Here is a 25,775-nt window from a genome sequence, read left to right as displayed (position 1 = left end):
TAAAAAGTTTACTTTTTTGCATATTTTAAAGTCCATTTAGTCCTTTCAGTTTGCCAATGTGCATTTACAACTGCATGCTACAAAAACACACAAACACAATTTAATTTCCCCAGCAGAATCAGTTCACTAACACCGAATATGTAAAACAGACTTCAAAAGTGAAGTTCAGGCTTTCAAACTCAAATTTCAATCTGTGTCCAACTGCCAACTACACTTCTGACTCATATTTCTTCTCATCTACCTTCTGTATAGTTTACTGAATTTATTCAACTTACCCAAAGCTTCAAACGTGGATGCCATTTAATGGTCCACTGTAGCGATTTTCTATTTTACCTGTAAATCACTTCTATTAAAAGAATTGTTTCAAGATTCTTCAGTGACATCTGCAACTCTTGAAATACATTGAAGTGAGAAATTATTATGTTCAAATGAACATATTCACTTTAGTATTTCCTTTCCTTGGACTGAGGCAGATCAGCTGGTAAATTAGACTGTTACGAACATTGTTTCCTCTGCTTTATAACTTTGTACCTGCAGGAATTAAAATTTTGCTTTTTTCTATAATGACCAAAATGGTACCTATTTAAGGAGATAGTGACAAACCTAGCAAATTTTCTTGCTGATATAAAGGCAGGGGGAAAAAAAGGGAAAGAAATAATGTTTGCTGTTTTTAAAGAACTAAATGGATATAAACTGTCAGACTCTGGGTCATCATTAAGCATAGGCCAGAGCATTGGCACGAGTGACCGTGTTGTGAAGCCTACAAGCTTTATTTGGTTTTTAGTTCACATTCCTGTAGAGTGAGACATTCTTAATTTGGGAGAACTACGGGTAAACATTTATGGGAAAAAATTATTAAATATTTCCTTTCACAAAGGTAACAGGCAAAATACAAATAAAAACAACTCCCGCAAAAAATGCTAAAGGTGGTGTTTAACTACCAAAATTCAGCAAAGCAAATGAGGTATCTATGCTCACTTCTGACAGGCACTTGGGGCTTTTACTATTGAGTTACCAATCTTCCCTCTGCCATTTACCATTCACAACCTCTTACTACATTTATTTTCAGATTGGAATAGTATTATCCAATGTGGAATGGATACCCAAATAGTCCAGCCCATCATATGCAGGTTATAGTCACTTACATACACTTGCACATAGATTTAGCATTACAGAAGAAGTGAAAATACTTACAAGATAAGGGTACTTATTACACCACCTGATATAATACATAACTATTGGTCACTTCCCAAACCTCTCACTGAACTCCAGTAGCCTTTGAGCACTGTTTGCTGCAATTCCGTTTATGAGACAATATTTTAAATGTTCTTACTCCAAAGAACTCTTGGAATGATGAAGATGTCTGAATATTTTATTTCTAAATACGAAACATGTTCTGCTTGCTGAAGATTTCAGAATTTTAAACAAATATAAAACACAGTTTATTCACCCCAGTGAAAGAAGACATCCTGTAGAGGGGTCTGAGGCTTGAGTGGACACTGCAATTTCTGCTGGCTTTAGCCCTCAGCACTACAACTCATTTATCTGAGAAATCCACAGGAACACCTAGATCAGATGTGTTTTGATCAGTGTGTACAGACAGCTGAACTTTATCCTAACTCAACAAGCAGGAACATGCTGGCCTGACTGTACATGGATCTTGGATATCAAAGCTCTCTTCCTCCTCTGACCAAATCAGATACAAACTTTCTCCAGAGAAAATTTAATAGCACACACACCACCCCTGCTGCACTATAAACTTTATGTGATTCTTAGCTACTGAAAATACAGAGGATTGCCTCATCTTCCTTGTATCTATTAAATGATGTGTGGCTCCTGGCTTCTTAGGAAAGGTGTTCCTCTCCTGATCCCTCAATAATTGTCAAGACCAAAGTCCAAAGAGTTTGCACTAAATGGGCAAATCTTTGAAAACTACCAAACCTGGTAGCTCCTTCCAGTCAGCATGCAAAGATGAGGTTGATTTTCAAAATTTTATCACAATTGTGGTAAGGCCAAGGTTTTATTAGTACTTCCAGTATTTGAAGCAATTTCCTATAAACTCCCCAATGTAGCTCAAAAATAATCTGGGGCACCATCAGTATAACAAAACCTCGGGTGTATGTTTTTCTGAAATGTCACGCAAACATCTAGAAGAGTTCTCTTTGTGGTATCACCTTAATGGTGTCACACATTCTCCAGAAAAGGAGAAGTCAGTAACAATAAAGCAAATTTTGCTTCTCAGATGTCCAATGAAACAATACACCAAAGATTTAATCTTCCAAAGGAACAGGCAAGAGATATTTAGCAGAATTAGTTTCACAGCACGGTGTGTCACCACATTATGCATAAAGATGTCATAGAGCTTGGCCTTTGAGGCAAGAACAAAATTATTAAAAAACAAGACTGACAGGAGGAGAATAAACGAATAAACTGTTCTTCCCTGGGAACTGAGCTATGCTAAATAACTGATCCTTCTTGAAAACCTCCTGTAGCATATTTTGACTGTTCACTAGTTAACCTGCTGCCTGTCAGAGAAACTGGGAGTATTTATCAGCTGGTGTTATTAGTCATGCGACTTCAAATATTAATCATATTTATTTTAAAAGTTGGTGTAGAAATTGCAGTTTCTTACCCGTGAGGGATAAAATGCTGCATTCTACTTCATTTTATTGAAAATTTAAGAACTATGTTAACTGCTGTCTAACATATCTAAAATACAGTCAAATAAAGTAATATTTTAAAAATTGAAATACTATTTGTATGTAGCTTACTATATTTCTTATAGGCAATAACAAAAGGGTAAAATGCCCTAACAAAGAATCAAGATATTATGACATGGTAAAAGAGGTAATCCTACCTGATTGCCACACCTTTGAAAATTATGTGTAAGGAGTCTTTTGTTCCCTGGTTTTTGGAATGTCAAGCAACTCATAAATAATAATCTGGACCTAAATAAACATAGGCTAGTTAAAAATCCTGTATTTGTTTAAAGCATTAAATGAATCATTACTTCAAGTATTCATATGGCAGTATCTTCCCTCAGTTTCTTACCTAACCTCTCTTTTATAAAGGCAACCTAAGACTATGCCAATAAGCTATGGGCAAATTTTTCTCAATCTCTTTAAAGCAATCACCAGACAGTTTTAAATACCTTCATAAATGCTTAATATCATTATATTACTCTAACTTAAAGTAAGAAGCTGTCTGTCAGTCTTTAAGGCAGGGGAAACTGAATTATCAGGATTTTTTTTAGTATTCTATCAGTTACAGCAAGATTTTTCAGCAGAGTTACAAGAAGCAAAAATATGAAAAAAGTAAAAAGACCCTGATAATACAATCAAGAATTAAAACCCTCTGCATGTTAAATAGTTTGTTTCTTGTTTTGTTTTTTTAAATAAGAGAAAAGTATCATCACTTGGGGTTCACTTCTCCCCTCCACTTGTAACACACCTAGATAAGCTTAAAATGTTCTTTTATTCAAGAGAGGATTCAGTTACTTATTAAGAATTACTTACTCTTCACCAGTGGTTTGTATCAGTTTAAGAGAGTAACATGGAGAGATGTGTTTCTCCAGTGGGAAAAGCCCAGCAACCCACGGACCTTAAGCAATGAAGGCACATACAACCTCTAAGAGAGGAGATGATGGGACAAAAAGGAAGCAGGGCCAAATCTTGGATCAATCCACTGTGAAAAAATGGCTAAATTTGTGTTTGAAGGATTTATTGACAAAGATGGCAATGTCCAGTTGCCCCCTCCCTCCATCCCCCTTAAGCAACAGATAGTTGCACCCAACTAAAACCACCTTTGTTTAAACACACGGTTTCTCCTACCCTCCCTTATTATCTGGTCAGAATTAATGATTATCTGATTAATTAATTGTTACTCAATTACCACCTAATCCAATCCTCATCGACATATCCTAGGCACACCTTTATAACCACAATAACTAAGATGAATGTTCATCTCCTCCTCTTCTTTTCCCACATCTCCTTCTTATCCTCCCTTTCCCACCCCCCCACCCCAGATTAACACATTCTGGGATTTATTTTCCTGTATGAGATCCAAGAATCAGAGTGTTCTCTCTACGTCTTCCCCACAGGGTGAACAGGACATGTTGGTCCCTCTGGTCTCACCTTGGGGTGAGTGTTAGTGACTCCTGCAGTGTTGCAGTTCTAGCAGAAGTCCTTAAAATGTGCTGCCACAATGCCCAACATTCCTTGACTCTCTTCTCTCCTCCAATGCCACTTTTTGGGGTTCTTTTTATTTCTCAGCTCCTTTCAGAGAAGCAGCTCCTTAGCCCAACTCACTTTAATTGTTTGAAGAAAACTTTTATTCACACTGAGTGAACAAACTACTGAAACAATCAAAAGAAATACAAATTCCTGAATAAAATTCTAATGGCTGTACTGCCGTATTTCCACATGCTCTGCAACTGGTCTATAGTGTATGCCATATGCCAAAGTGATTTGTATATACTACTGACATTTTTCGTGTTCCCTACAATGTTTGGAATGCCACACAGCACAGGGTGCAAGAAGATAAGATCATTTATGTAAGCAAAGTATGACCTTACAAGTGTGTAAATCCCTTATGTGCGTATGCAGGAGAAATAGCTGTGAGTACCAGTACTACTTGGATGTGTAATTATTTGCTTTACATGCCACATCAATTCTGCAAACAAATAGTAACTATTTAGCAATATTCATCTCTTCCTATTGTATAACACCGAGCAGGGGAAAGAGACAGAGAAAGGTAAGACTTCAAAATTAATAAATATATAAATATGTACTGGCTGCAAACTAGTATAGAGATGTTGAGTTTGTGCTGTGAAAACAGAAATTCATGGTTGATAAAACAGCAGAAAATGGAAAGAACAGCCTGATCCAAAAAATCAAAAGTGCAACAGGCTGTGCTGCTCTGGGAGAAAAACATGGGCCTAGAAAGAGTAAACACAGAATTTATATGCAACATTCATTCATATAAACATATATATAAGCCCACACACATCCTAAGTTGTGTTCTTGTGGATTGTTGGTTTTTTTTATATAATTCACAAGCAGATATAGCTAAAACTTACCAAACCTTCCTGTTTAGAATCTGAAGGTGATAAGGTTAAGTACTTTGAAATCAACAGATGACACATTCAGTTTTCAGTACACATATGTATTCGGCAGAAATCCGGTATTACATCTCTTTTGAGTGTTTTGCACCTGTGCCTCTCAACACATGGTTAGAGAATGTCTATTTGTATTAGCAGGCCCACAGCTTGAGCAGACCAGTACTGTTTGAATCAGGGGACATTTGAGTCCCACTGCTGGACAAGAAAGAGGAATTCTGGCAGCCCCGGGTCAGACTGCAGGTAAGAGCCACCCACCTGTTGCTTCATGCATATGGAAAGTGTCATGTGATGCCCTCACAGTGGAACAGTGGTTTATGGAACAGTGTGGTTTATGCCCTCCTTGGGAGGATGGCTTGGGAACAGCTTTCCTTCAGCTCTCTGTTCTGCATCTTGAAATATTTCCTGCTTGGGGTGGCGTGAAGCTCTCAGGCTGGAGGAGGAAAGCCTATCCTTTATCTCTGTCCCGCTCCTCCCTTTCCAACCCCAACTGTTTCCATGGTAGAGTCAGCTGCAGCCGCTGCCAAAGAAAACAAGGCATTTTCCCACCTCGAGGGCATTCCCCTCTGAACATCAAACGTCCACAGCAAACAATGGAGTTGAAACAGCTTTGCAAATAAAAGGTCACAAGAATTTTTCATAGTGGAAAAATATCAGGCTACCTACAGGCAGGGGCTGTTTGCAGCTCACAAACACTACTCATGCTTTCAAACACACTTCGCTGAGAGCTGAACTTGTCTTTGCTGAGACATTGCCTGGTCCCAGTGATGTAACTTGAATTAATTCTCCCTCAAGCTATTTTGTAATCACCTTAATTGTCAGGTCTTAAAAAGAAGAGATTTTCAGTTCTTTGGGAAGGCAGTGCATTTACATGCCATCAGAAGCCAAGCAAAGTGGAGGGTGCTCTGAAATAGCAGGTCACACACTAAGCTGTGCACAAAGTAGGGGAAAGGAGAAAGGGCATGTGCTACTGGAGAGCTTCGGGGAGAGGAGCAGAGCATGTGATAAGCTGTTGATGGAGCTGTGCTCTGCAAGCTCTAGCCAAAGGACAAATGAGCAATGCAGAGAGCCCCCGGCTGCCAGAAGCTCCTGAACCCACACTAGAGGCCTCCGTGGAGATTTGGCAGCATGGGGTTCAGCAACAGCAGGAGCCACATGTTTTCTGGGCTCCCGCTCTGTGCCGGCACACACGCCCAGCCCTGCCAGCACAGCAGTCTCCCATGGGGTCACATTTCCCCATGGCCACCCTGGCCCCCACCCAAACATCCCCTCTGCTCCGCTCCCCTCCAGCACTGGAGTCCCTGCCCTCTCCACAAGCACACTCTGGGGGTCTTCCCTCTCCTCCTTCTCTCAGAAGCAGAGGGGTTTGTCAGGAAGTGTGTGACACCCACTGAGTGCTGCTGCTAAGGAGATGAATAGAGAACTCTCAGTCCCTAGGCCAGAAGCAGAAAATGAAAGGTAATTCAAGAATCATTTAGTGGGAAAAATACCGGACAAGATATCACTGAACAAGTTTCTATTACTAATCCCTAGCTAAACTCAGATTCCTTTAGATGAGCATAACAAAATAGTTTTACTGTGGGAAATTACCAGAGTTTAAATGTGCACCCCACGTATTTGGCATTCATCTCCTCCAGAATTCCGCACACAGGTAAGCCTCAGCAAAGAGGGAAACTGTGATTATCTGCATTTTTCTGCATTGCTGGGGCCAGTGGAGGAGGGGAGTGGCAGCCATGGGTTGAAGGTTCTGAGTTTTCAGAACTAATTATGTTGAAAATGAAAATTGCCATAATTCCATAATAAAAAGGGCTTGCTTTGAATTTATTTTTAATTTTCCCACTTCCCTACAGGATAGTTTAGCAGACACATGCCAGGAGAGCCAGTGACTGGAAGAGTAGTTGAGCACTTGCTCATTAAAAGAATTAACCCTACACATCTTTTACCAATCACCATCCTGCCAACTCCCATGGGAAGCTGCCCAACAAGACCATCACTCTCACTTACTGCCTACAGCTTCTCCCAAGATTTCAACACCTTTCTGTACATTCATGCTTCACCTAAAGTGCCCAGTAGGGAAATGCTTCTCCAATCTTGCCTTCCCACCCCCTTCCTCACTTGGAAAAGACTGGTCAGCCAACATTTTCTTCACAAGAGGATGAAGAAAACCTGTGAGCCTGACTAATTGCAAGAAAATACTCACACTAGAAGTACTGCTGAGAAAAAAACACATCTGAGTTTTTAGATTTTAAATGTGGGTGATTGAAAAAATGGGACTTAACTGGTGAAGGAAACTGGTAGTTAGAGATCACTGATAACTAGGGGGCAAAGGGAGTAAGGGAGTAGTTCAGATATTGTCTGTCGTTGGTACATAAGATGTTTCTATTTGACAGTTTTCCGTGTTAAACCATGAAGTGACAATTGATTTATAGACACTGTAACTTCAATCTTAGCAGAGACCATCAATTCAGTTAATCTGAAATCTTAACTCAGCACTTCCAAATAAAAACAGAAATGAAAAATTGTTACTGGTAAATAGCACCATATGAATAATCTCTTCTTTTTCCATGGGCACAAGTACCAATTACAACAGAATGTCTAGAAACCTTAACCAGGTTCATGCCCCTTCACACTGGGCACATGAGATGTGCAGCAGTTTGCTTAGACTGCTCACATGCTTTTAGCAAATTTCAGCAGATGGATGGAACAAATGTGTGTGTGTGTGTGTGTGTGTGTGTGTGAACAATGGACAATTTATAGAAATCACTGTTAATTTTTTCTGTTGCCTTATCTTTACTGTAGTGATTTGTACTGTGTATACATGGATTTCCAAAACATACCAACAAGGTCTCCAATTTCCAATACCTCCTTAAAGCTCCCTCTTCTTCAGGATCCATTCCATTTGTACATCTGAACCCCAAGACAATAATTTCTTCTTTCCAAGCAGGCAAAACAATTATTTCTGAGATATTAAATACGCTAACACAATACAGACACATACAGAGAGAGAAAATATGCATTAAATGTTTTGCAAAGGGGCCAAAGAAGGGAGTTTCTGGCAATTACTCAGTATAAGGAGTAAGGTATATGGTGAATAGATTAGATAAAATTAGTAGTTGTCAACCCAGTACTGCCTGATGACAGAAATTACAGCTTTATCTCTCTCTTATCCATGCCTCCCACACATCATGTGTCTCATCAGGATCCTGTGGACAGAACACACAAGAAAAAGACAATCCTCATGCAATCAGAAAAATCCATCCAAAAAATAAGCGAAAAATCTCCTGCCAGATTTAGTAAAAATGATTTCACTTTGTTAGAGGACCTAATTATGTACTATCCTAGACTATGACAGCATTTGAAGAATGGGAAAATCCATGCTATAACCAGGTGTCTTGCCATGGTTAGAAATGACTCCTTGCCCTCACACATGTTCTTTGCATGTTGGAAAAACTAGCCATATAATAAAACAAAAAATTAATGACAACTGGCAACTGACTCAGGGAAAGAACTGGGCAGTCAAGATCCAGCTATGTTAAATTTGGCTGTGTTTAGTCAGATGACACAGAAGTATGAACTTTGAGAAAGCACTAGAAACACCTTTGCCAAATATTTAAAGGACAAAGACATTGCTTTTTAGGCTACAGGGTCTATACAGTATCTGGCACAATGATCTGTGACCACATCACCCAAAGCAGGCAGCACCGTGCTGGTTGTCCCAGCCATCTTTGTGGGAATACTTGGTTGGATAAAGCTGCTTTTCCCAATTACCCACATTCCTCCAACTAAGTTCTTGTGCAGAGGTTTTTGTTTCAGTCACAAGAGCATGAGGAGGAACAAATGACAAGGACCCTGAATGCTGAACAGTAAGTCCAAAACAAGCCCAAGGGCCAGCATGTGATGACACCACATAGGTCATTTCCTTCTGCATAAAAAGCCCTAACGCTTAGGAAGCATTTAGCAGAATGGTAAAAACGATCAAAAATGTTTTCTATCAGATCTCACCCAACAAGCTTCCAGCAGATTTAAGGAACCTGGTGCAAAACATTCCACACAAGTTTGCTGGTTTGCATTACAAGGAAGAATGTGAGCACATCAAAGTTTGAATTTGCCCAGTAAGAAATTATCCTTCTGGTCCTCAAAAGACCAGCTGACTTTGAAATTAGGACGGACTGTGCTTTGACCACATTTGTAAAGGCAAAAGAGAACCAAATCACAGACACGATCTGTAGGGAAGTCTAGATACTGCCGACATAAGTTTTCCCACCTGTGTTTTGAGGCTAAGGCTGTAGCACTGAACACACATAATTCATGAGCTGCGCTTCCACAGCCTCACAGGGCTTTCAAGGGCCTGTCACATTCTTCTCAAGTGGATCATTAAGGGTGGTGTACCTAAATGGATGGGTGGAGGAAATTTATCTGAACAGAAGATTAGAAGTGATTCAATTTTGGGAGATAACACGACTTTTTGTCTAGGTAAGACAATAGCTCAACCATGTGAGTTTACACTGGCATGTGGGGCTCCTCAGCAGTTTCACACACAGATTCTGTCGTGCAGATGTAAAAGAATAGCACTATAAAGCTTCTTTTTGTGAACCATAAAGGTATAATTCTGACATGAAGATGGCTGATGTAATCAACACATTCATGAGGTTAGGCTTAAAGAGGCAAACAAAGCTTTTTACAGTGAACTTTCTGAATTCCCCTTGACTGAAAAGAGTTCATCACTGACAGCTGGTGGGACTGTGACAAAGATAAGAGGAGTGGAAATTCGTGCTCAGATCGTTTTACAGCACATGGAAGGAATCTTTTCTCTCTGTAGAACACACTGCAAGTAGCGGCAAAAGACCCGGGAAGAAGAGGAATAGAGATGATGGTCGTCAGTACAATCTACTTTCAGAGGAAGAAAACTACTTGAGCGGGAAGTCAGTGCTGAAACTTTCCATTCCAAAGCTTTAACTATTAGCAGGACTGAATTATCTGTGAGAAAGCTCTGAGTTCATTCCACACCTTCTACAGAAATGCAAAGCAGAATGTAGAAAAAAATTCCTACTTTTCCTTAAGTATCTCTGTGGTTGCCTGGAAGAATGGAGGTGTCAGAATTGTAATGGTAACCCTGACTGACCAGGAAAGGAAATTGTCTTATTGATGCAAATAGCAGAGACCGTGGTGCTTGTCATACTGGAGCTTTAAAAACAAAACTCGTGCCTTCCTCATTCTCTTTTTCACAGTCGCTTTTGTTATTTATTTTTAAATACCGTCCTGACTAACTGGCTTCCAGAAGAAGAGGGGGAAAAAATCGTAAAAGCAAAAACTGGGACAAAACCTCAGTATAGAAGGATAGCTGAGCCATCAATTTCTGTAGACCAAACCCTTAGGTCCAATTCACCCTGTGCTACTGCCAGCCACTTACATCATTCATAGCAAAAACTTTGACAGTCCAAACTGGTGCGTTCAAGACTTGCAGGAATGCTGCTTGTTCACAATATAGCCTGAAAGCTAAACACAAAATAAGTTTAGCATCTGCATAGCACTATTTAAATAGAACAGCTCTTAAGCTCTTTAAATACACCATTTAAAGGTGCAAATCTCAGCGTTTGCTACACTAGAAGTTCTTACACAAAATTCTCTTGAATCCTGGAAAACTTGCTCGCTAGAAAGGTGCATGCTGTTCTAATATGTTCTAACATATATATATATATATATATCCTATGTCAGCACAAACAGCCTCCGTGTAAACACGCGGCCGGGAGGAGCATGAGTAACAACTCTGTTTCCATCAGAAGCCCTTTATCCTGCGTAAGAGGTCTGCACGCTAATAGATGTCCTAGGCCAATGCTAACTAGCTACAGCTGGCTCGCAGCTATAAAAAGCATTAATGAAAACATAAATACTGCCTTCTCCGCTTCCCTCAGCCCGGACGTCAGGGCTGCGCAAAGGCAGCGCTTTCCAAGAGCCGCTCCGTGTGAATGAACGCGCTGCTCCCAACCAGCCCGCTCCGGTTCCCCCGCTTGTTTACTGAACAGCGTGTGCAGGGATGCGCGGGGACAGACAGACAGACAGACAGACAGACAGACACACACACACACACACACACACACACACACACACCCCACGTGTGCCCTCCCGCAACCCCAGCCCGGCCTTCCAGGGAACTCTGGGATAAAGGCAGGAAATGTCTGCTCACCCAGGGACTGACCCACGGGCTGAACGCAGCTCCAGTTTGCCATTTATCCCTGTGTTTCGCTGGAATATCACTGTGCTGTGCTGCCACAGCTTCAGCTGCAATAAACCACACAGGCAGTGAGTGACATGCACGGAATTTAACAGCATTTTACACCCGGGACTTCTGTGTGCTGTAAAAACTTACTACAGCATATACTTAGTTTTTTTTTTTTTTGGTGCCAAATACAAAACTAAATTGTGGGGGGGAAGAAATGAAAAGAGACAGGTTTATCCAGGACATATAGAGAAAAAGGAAAAAAACCATGCATCTCTCCTCCATGGAACTATGGGTTGCAAATTAAGCCAAAACATCAGTGCTACAACAATCAGCAATTTGTATCAATCCACACCGTGCATACACGAAATCTTCATTATTATTTGACTGCTGAACTAAGGATTGCAAATTGAGACCAAAACATCAGGATAATGAAGTGCTACAACAATCAGCAATCCGTATCAATCCACACCATGCACACACAAAATCTTCATTATTATTTGAGCATTGGACTGTCTATCTGCTCTGTTGAAATGGTTTTATCATGAAAGCAGTTACTTTGCCACCACCTGCTTCTATGGATTTCAGCAGGTGACCTCAGACAGAGACAAATCCTTCAGGTGTTTGCAAGGAGGCCAGGCATGTTGGCTTGCTATCCAATATGCTAACCACAAGCCTGAATCAATAAGTAAGAATCATACCTAGCTTTTATTTTTCATTTTCACTTTTATAATGGAAATCCTTCTATTCACAAGGAAAATCAGGAAATTTGGGGTTCTTCATCAAAAAAAAAAATTGAAGAATACCCAAAAGTATATTTATCTTTAAAAAACCCAAAATCTTATTTCCAAATATCACGATTCTTCTTTCTCATGGTTTTGTTCAATGCATGACTTTTTAATTATTTCTGATTTGCATTATCCAAATAGCAACAGCAATCAGGCAGATCACCCCCAAATTCAGCAGGGATCAAACAAATCACAGAATGCAACTCATTTGTCTACACAGGAGTTTCCTAAATCTAGCATACAGAGGTTATCCTATGAGGTGCAACCCTTGCAAGCATTCAAAAAGAAATTATCTGATTGCAATTCATTGATTTGCTGAAGTTGCAACCTCTAAACCAGATGTGACACCTCTTTTTGCCTCAAATTCTCCCCCTTCTCCTTGTACATATAAGCTGATTTCCAAATGATTTCTTAAAAATCCACAACCTTAGTAGAGCCCCCTCCCACTTGCACTGCTGAAACATAAACAGCCTGAGAGACACTGATTTTCCTAACAGTTCATGCATCCACTTCAAATACCTGTTTTCTCAGGATGTTATTGCTACAATTCTCCCACAAACCCTGGCAGTCCAAATAAAAAAGGTGACTCAGATACACAGAAGCACCAAGGTATAGATGAGCTTCTGACCCAGATATTTTCAAGCATGACTAAACAGCCCAAGCTGCAGCAAGAAAGCTTTGGCAGTTTTCAGCTCCCTTGGAAAGGAAATATCCACTTAGCATTAAATTAAATAGAAATAAAGAAATTAAAAACACTTTTGGAAAGATTAGACACCGAGTGTCTTTGCTAACATTGTCTTCCACTTCCCACTTACATTATGTTAATACAGCCAGTTAATTTATAGCTCCATATTGAAGATGTGACATAACTTGTTCCAATCAAATTAATTTCCTTGCACATTTTTCCTCATGTCAAACAGAATTTACAAATGTTGGCATTTGTTCAGAGGCAGTGGAAAATGCATAATCCCATTGTTATAGCACAAAGACAAGAACATCTGTAGTTGTCATGACTAGATCATATTTGAATTCAATAGTGGGGAAAGCTGCTGCCTCAGAGAGGAAATCCAGAGCTCCCAGCAGACCAGGTTACTCACAGCTCCATCCAACCTGCTTCTGAACACTTCCAGGGAGGAGTCACCCATATCATCTTTCTGGGCAACCTGTTTCAGTGTCTCAGCACCCTCACAGTAAAGAATTTTTTCCTAATATCTAATCTAAACCCAAGCTCCTTCATTTAGAGGTCATTCTCCCTTGTCCTATCACTGCATGTCCTTGTAAAAAGTCCCTGTAGCCTTCCTGCAAGGCCTCTTTATGTCCTGGAAGGCTGCTCTGAGTTCTTCCCTGGAGCTTTCTCTCCTCCAGGCTCCCCAGCCCTCTCAGCCTGTCAATGTGAAACACCTCTGAAGTACACTTTGCATTCACTCCTAGCCTCAGGCACATGTAAAGCATGCTGTCCCCACTGCAGTCAAACACACACCTCCAATCAAGCAGCTAAATCAGCATGTTACAAACCAATTTGAACAAAGATCAGGCAGTATGTATCAGTTAAATAATACATTTTTTCTCAATGTAGGACTAAAACTAAAAAATAACAAAATCTGTTTTAACTGCCAACCCACTGAAGCCCTTACCCTGTGAACTGAAATATGCAGTAAGGCCATCCCAGGCCCTTGCTCATCACTTTTCCCATTTGAGGAGCATGTTCCTCTCCAAATCCTGTGAAGTGCCCTTTAGTCAAAGAGGGAGTTGAAGCATTAACTGAAATAAGATTGAGGATTTCAGCCCAGCTCTACATAATGATGCTTCTATAGCACTTACCTGTCTCTGTGCTACTCAGGTATTCCTGCAATTTCTCCATCATGAGGAATACATCAGTTAGTAGAGCTACTCCTCCTTCTTGACCAAAAAAGAAAGCACACCCTACCCAGTGTGATGCTGCTGACTGCCTTTGGCTGTGATAAATGGAACAAAACCAGCAGCCACCAGTCAGGATTGGCACATGAACATAAGATAACCTTCTCACATTTCTAACTTACATACCAATTTTAAACCACAGTGCTTACTGAAAGAACTAATTGTCTTCTCTGAGGAGCTTTGTTTTATTTGCACTGTTTGCTGTACCTTCATCTTTTGCCTTGTATAAAAGAAAGCATAGAAGAGCTTAAAATATAGATGTCAAGGCCTATGTTTCAGCAATATTTTCCCTTTCAAAGTCTGTCTTAATTAATAGAGCATACCCTTGATTGCACAAAACTGTGTATTCCTGACTCTTTGAGACTCAAGACCTCCTTTTCCCCAAAAGAGTATCTTTGTAATACTTCTCCAAGGAGTAATGATCTGTTACATACAACAGAAGCTTTTACAAAGCTGATGATAGAAAGTTATTTCTAAGAATCTTCCATTTTGGAAAATTGCTATTACATAAAATCTGTGTTGATGTTTTTCTGCACATGCACTACCTCTGCAGATACTTAAGGCTGTGCATACAAAGACTGCTTACTTGACAAATGGCAAAGAAATTCCGTGCAATATTCAGGTGGTAAAATTTCTCTCCCAACTGCTAGCTCACCTCCACCCAGGCATTTATAACATTTATCACTGCTCAAGGTTCTTGCCTTTGGGTACGATGGCAGAAGAAAAACAAATTCCAGAGACACAATCTGACTTTTACAAAGGTTTCTGAGAGCTTCAGCACAACTTTTAACGCTTCATCCAGGAAGTGGTATAGTCAGTGAAATGCAGAGGTGCAAAACACACATGGAAGATTTCTGCTCTCAGTTCTATCAACCACGTAACTTTCAGACATACAAAAATTCAGGGGGAAGGTCAAAGCTGGGGGTAAGATTCCATACCTTTTATGTAGGCCATCTTACAATAAGTCTTGACAAATAACAGGTGCTGGAAAATTACTATTCCTGTTTGAAACCACCCAATGTACAACAGCACATAGTTTGATTGTTGCTCTAGGGCTGGCAAATTACATTTTCAAGTTTGCTTTTTTCTCCCTAGACTGGTCTCTACTGTAGGATAATGTACAGAGACCACCTTACTCTTCCCATTCTCACCATTTACACAGTCCCTCAAAACAACCAATTGGGTGCATACAGCCATGAAGCAAAGAGTGGTGGGAAATGAGGTGCAATAAAGCTTCCCCATCATCAGAGGTGCGAGGTGAAACTGTGTGGTTGCAAGGTAAATGGTGGGGACACACAGCTCTACATAATGATGCTTCTATAGCACTTACCTGTCTCTGTGCTACTCAGGTATTCCTGCAATTTCTCCATCATGGGGAATACATCAGTTAGTAGAGCTACTCCTCCTTCTTGACCAAAAAAGAAAGGCTTGGGGTGTGTCTGACTGCCTTCTGTGAGCACATGGGTGCTTTACTGATCAGTCTAAGCACTTGAGTATGGAGGAAATAAAGCAACCAGAGTCTCCTTTTTCCCAAATGCATACAGGAGCCTGCACACACAGTATACTTAGCCATCTAATAGTTGGTTTCTATTCCTGTCCATTTGCTTTCCAGGGAGACTGAATCCCTGTCACACTTATGGTCTGTGCTGGCCATCGTCTTCTTGAGCCTCTTTTCTGCACCAGCATTTTTTACCACTACCCTGACATATTTTAGAGCAACAGCAAATTGTTTAATTGCCTATTCCCGGCACGGGGACGAAAAACGCTGGTGTACATTGAGGGGTCCTTTTTTTTTCATTTGTACAGAGCATATCAGATAACAGTGCTTTCACCTTGCCCTTGGACAGAATAAGGTTATGTAAATATTTAGCACTGGAAAATAAACAGCAATGTCAAATTAACAAATTGTTGTACTACGGTGGCACTGGAAGTAGCCCAAGTTCCATCTAGCTGTCTGCAGCATCAGCAGGGAAAACAGACTTTCAGGGCTCTCCAGACAACAGCCTGGGGAATCTACAGTGTTACTAACTGCATAAGGCAATTTAAAGTATTAGTTGGACAGAGCGATACTAAAGCTGTTTTTCCAACAGTCTTTTGTCCTTACTCTCTGTTTTGGTGGCTCCAGTTTGAGAATTACAAATAGAGCAGGGTGGAGGCAAAAGGGAATAATCCAAGTGTCAGGGAGTCTTTACTGTGAATAAAAAAGAGAGAGAGAGACTTCAAAGCAGAAACCAGTTACTAGAGCTGGAACCACAGCTATTAGGAGAACTATTATAAGTCTGTCAAGTAGCAATTAGACTACTTTGCAAGAATATTAAGAGCAGTATCTTCACTTCGGAGAAGGATTTGAAAAGGGGGAAAAATAGAGAAACCTTTTAGTTTATGGAGTACTTTCTACTGCATTTCAGTTACTTATTTCCTGTTTATTTTCCACTTGAAAAATCACATCCCAGAAACATAATGTAATTTTTTAAAACTTGCATTTATGACCATTCCGTTTAAAATGTTTTGTTGAAAAAAAAAACACAAAAAACAAATGGAATGCTGTAAACAGATTTAAGTCAGCCACAAAAAACATTCTGACAGATGTTAGCATCTGTGAACATGGATCTTTCATGACAGTCCTTTCCAATCTGGGCTCTTTTCAAATAAGAATACCTCCAGAGATTTTTATGTTGTTGTTAATTTCATTATGCTTTATAAAACTTAAGGTATATTTTCCATACCAAAGGGACAACCTTACACTGTATTAATCCATCTCCTTGGAATGCTAGTTGCAGCATCTGACACTCCATTTTAGTCGTGCATGTTGCCAGACAGGTTAACCCATTGACTAGATTTGTGTTAAGATATACAGCAAAGATCACTGAATGAAGAAAAAGAGGGGGGAAAAAGGAAATCCAACTAAGAAATTAATTAGTTCTACAGGATTATCACTTGCCAAGAAAACTGTTTTACAAAGAATTACATATGAACAGACTACTTGGAAACTTGCAACAACTTGCTAGACCACAATGAATTACAGCGACTGACTATCATGTTTCTTTGGGCCTGCTCAGAAAGAGAAATGTGATTTTCCTCACTTCTATTTCTTCCAGGCACTCAAACAAATCCTCATCTCTTCTAAATATTTTGCTCCCCAAGGGTCCTGCTTGCATGGTGGCAGACCTTTCCACTGCTCTGTGATCTGGCAAATGGAAAACAAAATAAAGAGCAAAACTGAAAGAACTGCACATGAGTAGTGCAGAGATGCAGATCACTCTAATTTTTAAAGTAAATGTAAGGTCTTTCTTTTGTTCCTGGAATAGAAAGCTATAGCAGGTTTTGTTCAGGTAGGAAATGGGTCAAAACTTGCCGAGAGAAGTGAATGGAAAATTTGTCTAGTCACCCACAGATTTTAAAGTGTGGATTCACAGCTACAGCTAACATTGTTTTCTACCAGCAGTGGTTAGTTCCTCCTTCATGACAACACCCTTTTCTGTCCAGCCTCCTCACACAAATCCTGCGAGTGCTCTGACCAGTTTAACTGCCTCATAGTCCTAAAAGTGCATCTATTTCAGTGACACTGACAGCCACACACCCAGCCCTGTCCTTTAAGGCACAACACTGACCAGCTCTATTTTTTACTAATCTCACGTGGCCTGCTCAAAACAAACAGATACTGGCAGGAGCAAAATCCAAATTATACACTGCTTTATCCCAGGAACACAAAGTACAAGGCCGGCTCAGTGAGTCAGACACCTCTGAGCCAGTGAGCTCCTCAGGTTGACAGGAGTCTCTTTGGGATCCTCATACTTGTAAGCCAGGACATTTTCAGAAAAGAATCAAAACAATTGGGTTTAGACAAACATGTGTTGTTGTGTCATTAACAAAAGTATCTCTCTGCCATCAGAGGGGAAAAGGCAGCAAAAAGTATGCCAGGAATGCTGGAAATGGGCAGACAGTCACAGCGAGTCATATTTTCTTCTGGTTTTTTTTTTTTTTCCCAAGAAACTCCTTCAGCATGAAAAGTCCATTTGCAAGAGCAGTTAGTTACGGGGGGAAAGGCAAATATTTCAACAATAATACAGGGAATGTGGATCCAATTTATGCACAACAGAAGCCGGAGAACTCCTCAATCTCTGCAAAGATTTCTCAGCATCCTTGGAAAATGCTTTGAATACTTCAGCTGAGCCAACTTCAACCCTTCAAACATATCCCTTTGTCTATCAGTAAAAGGCCATATTCCACACGTGTATTTATGAACAATAAATGCTAATGCACATAGGCAGCCCTGTAGTTTCTATGTTCCACAAGCGTTAGTTATAATCAATTAAATTAATCCATTTCCTTACAATCAAAATAGAGATTTCTGCCACAATTCCATACTCTTACTAGAAATTGGATGCCTTGAACCAAATGCATCACTTCCCCTACTCCACGTTTAATTTCATGCTTCTTTTCAGCTTATTGTGGTGGTTTTCATGCTTCCCTGTGACAGCAGCATCTAGGTTATTGTGGAGTGCTACAAAAGAAGATATGCAGTAGAACTGCCTGTTTAAAATACAAATCAATTAGGTATTAATCTATCATGATACCTATTTAGAAATTTTTGTCTATGAAACAATGAGTAATCTAACTCATCTTGCCTCATAAAATACAAACCTTGTTTTCCTGGCAGTTTTACTTCACAGAAAGAAATTTTAAAAGGAAAAAGTAAGATTTTTTTGTAACAAAAGAATAAGCCAACAGTTGGTTCAAAGGACTGCCAGAGGGCGTTGGACCCTTTTGCTCACTATCAGGTGACAGACACAGACATTTTTGGTAGAGGAGAAGTCTCATGTGGATGTTTATCAGCCATGGAAATAGCTGATAAAGCAGCAAGAGGTGTTTTTCATTCCTCAGTCTGTAAAAGAAGTGTTCCTTCTCCTCTTTGCAAACGAGAAAGTGGGTTGGTTTTTTTGATTCAGGATCCCAAACACAGTCTGATAGCTGTGAACAACAAACAAGCTGTTTTCTGAGCTGAGACTTCTATGAAATTTGAGGAACTTTCAAGAGACCAGTTAACAACTGCACATGAGAATACCCAGCTACAGTATGCACGCAGAAGCAACAAGCTCTCATTTTTTATTTTATTTCTATTTCATGTTTGACATAAGAAGTGCAACCTGAGATTTCTGTTTTCTTTCACCCCATTCCTGTGAAGGGTGTGGGCTCAGGCAGGTTAACTACCTCAAACTGTGAGACTGCAATTTGAGTGTACTTTTGGTTAAGAGTTGGAAATGAAAAAATCAGGTTGAATAACAGTCTGTCAGGTGCCCTGACATTTGATCAAATGTAGCCTTCTGGAAAAAAATCTACACTGAGGAGTACTGTCCTCAAAGCCACATATTGATGTGGGCTGATAAAGTACTTCTCTTCTTACTTTTTAAAAAATATATGTGTTTATTTATAAAGAATGAATTCAATACAAAGCAATGAGTCCAGACAACAAGATGTATCAATTACTTTTTTAAAAATAATGTTCAATGTAACTATTATATGTAAAAGAGCTCCTAAAAATGTCAGGGACCAGACTGTTGATAATTACTTTCCTGTGGGTGATGATCAAGGTAGGAAAGAATAATCTTCCTAAATTCCTTCCGGAGGAATTTTATTGATCAATGAGTGCTGTGAATTACCCAGAAGCTTACAAAGTAGCAAGAATTGAGAGGATTCTAGTATTTCAAAAGCTCAAGAAGAAGGACCATTGAGGACACCACTATCCACCTGCAGAGTGGCTTAGAGGAATTAAAATTACTCAAAACTTTGAAGAAAGCTTTCAAAGCCTATTGCAAATTACATCTGGAGAGCTCGCAACAGGACCTGTTAAACTAATTGCACATCTCCATTCAAGTCCCAAACTCTATAGGAAGAAATGTTGGCTTATTCCCTGAAAGGCTGAACTTAGAACCCTAATACAAGCTCTTCCACTATAACTTACTTTAATGGTCTTCCTGAGTGAAAAAAAAATCTGATACATCTTACCTTTCAATATTTTAAACCAACATGAATAAAAGGTTAGTGCAAAATCAAAGGGAAAATGCAATAACAGACTCAGCTACCTCAGACCCAGTGTTGCTGAGAAAGACTGAAATCAGTCTTTGGTCTCAAACCTTGAGAATCACAAAAGAAGAAGGAAAGAATTCAACAGTTCAGGATTGGTCAGAAAAGAAAACTGTTTGCCATATCTTTGGTATTTAAGAAAACAAGGTCCAATTCTTGATTCCCTCCACTGTAAACAGGACAGTGTTAGGATGCAAAGACTAAAATATAAGAGGCTAAAACAACTGGCTGAAAGCTGTGTGTTCCATGAGGTTTGCATGTAACATTTCTGCACTGCTGGTTATGTTTTGACACCACAACACTTTTTACTGCAGAAGAATCTTAACTGCTGTGGCCTCCAGATTTCCAGAAGTCAACAGCATCTTTTTCCAATGACTTCACAATGCAAGTATACTCCTATGTTTCTTTAATAGCATCTGTGCAAAATCCTCATTATAGAAAAGCCCTTCATTTCTGTGTCTATGTATTTTTTTTGTGTTTCAAAAGACCACAAGCATAACTTACTAGCAGAGCATACCAGAGACTGAAATAGGCAAATGGGATGTAACAACAATTCTGTGAAACTCAAGGAACAGTATATGATGTTCTCAATTAACTTCTCATTAATTCATTTTCAATCTTCCTGTCATCTGTGGATGACATAAACCATAGACAGACCCTTCCCTTCTCTGGGCAGGACTACTTCTGTGTCACACTATGCCTATTAAAGAACCACACCACGCCCAACAACAGCCCCATGCCTTTCTTGCTGAGTGTGCTTATTCCCCACGAGCTGACAACCAGGAATGACATTTCTGAACTCACTCAAACCAAAGAGGTTTGGTTTCTCATATATCACAGCCTCAACAAAAAAGTTCCCATGCATCTCATTACTCACCTAACGTTTGGTGGATCTGAATTCGTGACAGGTGCTGCACAAAGAGGCTTGTTGCCTGGAGTGTGGCTTCTGTACCCTTCTCTTGCAGGCAAGCAGTACACCCTTTGGATAACAACTTGGACCTGCACTTCTCTCCATCCCACTGCTCCCTGGCTTTCCACCATTTCAAGCAGAGAATCATTAACAGCACTCGCTGCTAAGGGATGCCGTTTTGAATCACCGTTGTTATGGGTTTGTGGAGCACAAGGAACCTGGTGAAGGAAAACCCATTAAGAGAAACATTCCAGAGAAATGAAATTATGTAGAACTAGAGAGGAAAATGCCCTCATGAAAAATCAAGTTGCAAGTGCAAAATCAGTTTTGAAATACTTGCTGCTCCAAAAGTAACTTACAGTCTAGTGGCCAGTTATTTGTTGTGTATTTTCAACAAACACTCAAGGATGTTGCACACAAGGTGTGCTCCTGTATTTAACTGGTGCTCTGTTAACAGCCCCTGAGAGATGACGGTGACACCAGCAGGAGAACAGAACTGATATTGATTCTTCCCCTTGAATGGAGTTTTATTTTGGTGTTCTGTTCCTCCTCTTAAAAAACAGCTAAAATTCATTTTGAATGCTTCTGGACTTTTAAACAAAGTTGGAAATGAATAGGTGTCTAGTTTTATAGACTAATAAGCTAGTCCTCAGACTTACATTTCAATGGAAAATATTTCAGTGTAAAAGAATTAGATTATTAATGAAAAATACAAAACTTTTAAAGCCATAACGTTATTTTTCCACTACTTTCAAAACATATTTTATTAATTAAACCTTCCAAACTTGCAAAATAAATTTCATTAATATTACAGTTTGCCTTAATCCAAAAGAGAAATGTAATTTATCTTAATTTTAAAATAAATCTTTCTTGATAAAGATTGTATGCAAGCATAGATCAACATGGTCTATATATATAGGTCCCTCTACAGCATGAGCCAAATTTCTGTTTTCACAATGAAACCTGTTTTTATAAATAGTTATGTGTGAAATAAGGTTTTCAGAGAATCACTGACTGTGCCATAAGTATTATACACCAATAAAGAAGGAGGATTTGCAGTATTTAAAGAAGGAGGATTTGCAGAATTTACAAGAAAATTGTGGTACGACAGTGCTCTTTGTCTACCAAGTGGTTGCAATAAAACTTGTCTACCAAGTTCTAAATGAAGTGGTTTGTTTGTTAGGAGCCATGAGGGGAACAAGTAAATTGTTCTGGTTTTCAAATACCACCGTAGAAGCTTTTTACAAGTTAGAGTTGAAGCAAGAAATTCAATTAGGATTTGATTTATATAACTTCTTAATTCCCAGGCCTATAATGGGAATTATATATAAAGCAAACACAAAATGTTGACACTCATGGTTCTTCAAACTTGAAGGGCCAACTTGTCAAATATTAAGAATCATTTAGGTAGCCAATATAAAGCTTTTACAAGAGCCTTGCTTTCAGAAAGTGCTGGCACACACTGTGAAGAAAACAAATCTCTTAAAATACCTTGGCTTGTACAACCACAGCTACAGAAATGTAGAGTCAGTAGTCATTTTAATACAAATAAAGTGAAAGTAGGAAAACAAACTGAAGGGGTGGGAATGGGGGGTGATGTTATCAATTGATGCTTTAAAGAAAGGATAGGATCTATAAGCAAATGAGTTAAGACATAGGAATAGGGAAAAGGAATATTTATTTTAAATAGTATCTTGAGTGAGTTAGAAGAAAACAGCTATTTTATAGCTATTTTTTAGCTATTCAGCTATAAAGAATAAGAGAAAAATCAATGAAAAAACAAGTTATATTTACTATTTAGCACAGTAGTGAGATTTCAGCAAAATAACCTCACAGCAGTTCAGCATTTGGATGGACCAAGAGCCTCCACTAAGAAAATATTATTAAAGTAAACACTTTAATAATATTTAAGTATATTAAAGGCTGTATATTATTCAGCCTTGACTAAATGAAAGGGGAAACCAAACAGGTCAGTAATTTAGAATTTTTGTTTTTCTCATGATTTCCAAACATCTGCTCACTAACTTCTTACCCAGTGCTTCACTGTGAACCAAATGGACTGTACCTGATTATTTGAAGATTCCTGGTGTAACTTATCATCGACGTCATCAAGACTGAAGGTCTGTGCCAAAGATATAATATTCTTCCTGATAAGCATCTTTGTAAGACCATATGTCTTCTCTCTGGCTTCTGAATGTTCACTGCGTAGCACCTTCTGACTAAAGTAGGTGTTCATGATAACAGGAACATCTGCATTGTGGAGAAGCAGTTTTTGCCTGGAAAAAAACAATTTAAGTGGCATCAAATCCATTACAAGTTAAATTACGGATAAGCACTGATTTAAAATGTGTATTGCATTGCATTTCTCTCTCCCTTTTTCCATAGTTACCACTGAAACACTGCAGAGGTGTGTTATCCAATTTGCAAATTACCCACAGATAGAGTTGGCTTGGAGCTGTCTCAGCTCAGGCATAGCCCTGGGCAATTGGAGACCCACTGCATCCAGGGACAAGTCACACCTGGAAGCCAGCTGAGCTGCCAAGCCCCACAAGCCCCATCTGGCTTCACACAAGTGCTCCTTGGTGTCTCCATGTTGTCAGCACAGAACCCAGAGCACCAGGACTCTCTGCACACAGTCAGTGAGGTAAAAGCCATGAATGAGACTATTAAACCTGCTCCATGTTAATTCAGACCACTGATGCACTGGACCCAGCCTGGCCCTTGCAGGACATTTCCCTCTGGTGAGTGCTTCCCACCAACCCAAATCCATTCTCATGCAGCTGGCAGCAAGATGCTCCTTCCTCCTCTAATTTTGTAAAAGCAAAATCCCATGTTTTTCTTACAATCCGCTGTATATTATCTTGCCTGTGTGTTTGTCACTGTCATAAATGTGCCCTCCTAGATCCAGTTTTGGCTTCTAGTGCCAATGTAAACTCCCTAACAGCTCCACAAGCAGCAATTTCTTACCCACCAGATTAAGAGAATGTTTGCAGAATCTCTGAACACACACTAATTTCATGCCAAAGCATGTGCTGATGTTGGGTTTTTATGCTGGTATCACAATCGCACATTTAGAAGTACACTTTTTATACTCACAGGACACACATCTAATGAAGTCAGCTAACAAAACCAACCAGTAATCTCATTTCCTACAGACCATCAAAACAGACCAAAATCCACTTGGTGACTTTACCACAGCCTGTATTTTTCTTCTATTAGATTTTTATCACCAAGGCATCAATCAATGCTCCTGCCTCAGCAGCAAAGCTTTGCTGACCTGATTTCACAACTTCAGTCTCTGGACTGCTCGGCAGTTGTATTATGGAGGTGAAGGAAGTTTCCACACCTGTGACATTGTTTCTCAAAATATAACCTACAGAGTTAAAAAGCAAAATGAAACAATGAAACACTCAAATATAATTTTTTCTGATCTCAGTCCATACAAGAGCTTCACCATGGTCTGTTTCACAACAGAATCCTTCACTCTTTAGAGAGTGGATAGCTAAAGCGAGATTGATGTATTCATATTTTCAAAGGCATAGGAAGACATGCAGCAAGCTTTTAATATAATCTCTGTTATTTTATAATTAGGAAAATAAAACAACAGCCAAATGATCTGTCAAAAAAGGATACATTTAAATATAAATTATGAACAAGATGTGTTGCTTCTAATGTGAACACTCACAGAAGTTATTATTTGAAACAGAAAATTAATGAAAAGTTACAGCATAAAACTAAGGCATGAACTTCACCACGATGAAGCCTTATCGCCATCTGTGAGCTCCCCAGATTTAGGGGAGCAGCAGTTCATCTCTGAGGGACACCTAGTCTCTTGACTTCAGATGCATTTGCTAACAAAGCTCCCAGTTTAGAGCATGAAAATAGTTCACAAGGCTGCCAAACTGACATTGTCTGATTATTTTGTGCATTACATGATTAAAACTAAGGAATTAGCTTGGTCAGCAAAGTGAGACTCTTTGATTTTACCAGATTTTTCAACTGTTACTTACCAACATCTTTTCTAGAGAAAGAAATGTATATAAATTTACTACAGATCTCAGAACAGTTTGGGCTATCTTTATAGACAGATGTGTAATGAAAATTTTAGCACCTTCTTTCTTGAGATGTCTGTGTTCAGATCCAAAGTAAACAGGAAATCTTTCTGAACATGAGACCATTACGTCACCAATGTCAGAAGAATGTTTGCTTGATCTAAAACATCTCATTCTCTAAAAAAAACCACTGACGTTAGCAGCAAATCATTTGCAGAAACTTTGAGGTTTATGGTTTTATTTTTATTTTCCTGAGCAGACATGTGATCAGGTTTCTTGGTTTTTTTTAAAGGCAGGTAGGTTTTACTGATACCCAAAATGACATGTACCTTGATTTTGCTGGGCTTATGCATTCCATGTCTCGAGTACCTTTATAATCTCCAAGAGCTTTCCTGGTGAAATACTCATTATTTCATCATATCTTTACATGGGTAATGTATGAACTACTGGCTACTTGGTATTTCCACAAAGCAAAAATGGGGAGAGATATATATATATATGTGTATATATATATATATGTGCTTTCAGGAGAAGCCTCTCATTTCTTAAATGCAATTTGTTCACTAAAAAAAAACTCTCCTGAAGAAACAGTTTGTTTTAGACCTGCATAGATGTGCACAGACTTAGCAGTAATTCTTCACCTACATCAGAGGAATATTCACATACATCTACTTAGATTTTCCCTATTTCT

The 25,775-nt window shown here is 39.3% G+C and overlaps 1 protein-coding gene and 1 long non-coding RNA gene across 7 annotated transcripts in view; one reads left to right on the top strand and one right to left on the bottom strand.

Moving 5' to 3' along the window:
• SPIDR (scaffold protein involved in DNA repair) overlaps positions 1-25,775 on the bottom strand; it is a 196,275-nt gene that overhangs the window by 45,802 nt on the left and 124,698 nt on the right. For all 5 annotated transcript variants that reach the window (XR_012582369.1, XM_005479279.4, XM_074550682.1 and 2 more), the window contains exons 9-10: positions 23,098-23,308; positions 21,000-21,250 (exon numbers count right to left, since the gene is read on the bottom strand). Coding sequence is in view for 4 of the 5 variants with exons in the window: in XM_005479279.4 (XP_005479336.2) it covers positions 21,000-21,250; positions 23,098-23,308 (462 nt within the window). In the remaining variant the exon portion in view is untranslated. The remainder of the gene's footprint in view (positions 1-20,999; positions 21,251-23,097; positions 23,309-25,775) is intronic.
• Positions 4,648-10,639, top strand: LOC141730741 (uncharacterized). Of its 2 annotated transcripts, none has more exons than XR_012582373.1 (3): positions 4,648-4,752; positions 5,255-5,359; positions 6,967-10,638. It is a non-coding gene; the product is annotated as an uncharacterized LOC141730741 (long non-coding RNA). The 2 variants fall into 2 exon arrangements; XR_012582374.1 differs by having other exon boundaries at positions 4,724-4,752; positions 5,258-5,359; positions 6,967-10,639.

Source organism: Zonotrichia albicollis, chromosome 1 (genome assembly GCF_047830755.1).
Source record: "Zonotrichia albicollis isolate bZonAlb1 chromosome 1, bZonAlb1.hap1, whole genome shotgun sequence".
NCBI lineage: Eukaryota > Metazoa > Chordata > Aves > Passeriformes > Passerellidae > Zonotrichia > Zonotrichia albicollis.
Note: the sequence above shows the minus strand (reverse complement) of the source record. Positions and strands in the feature narration are given on the sequence as shown.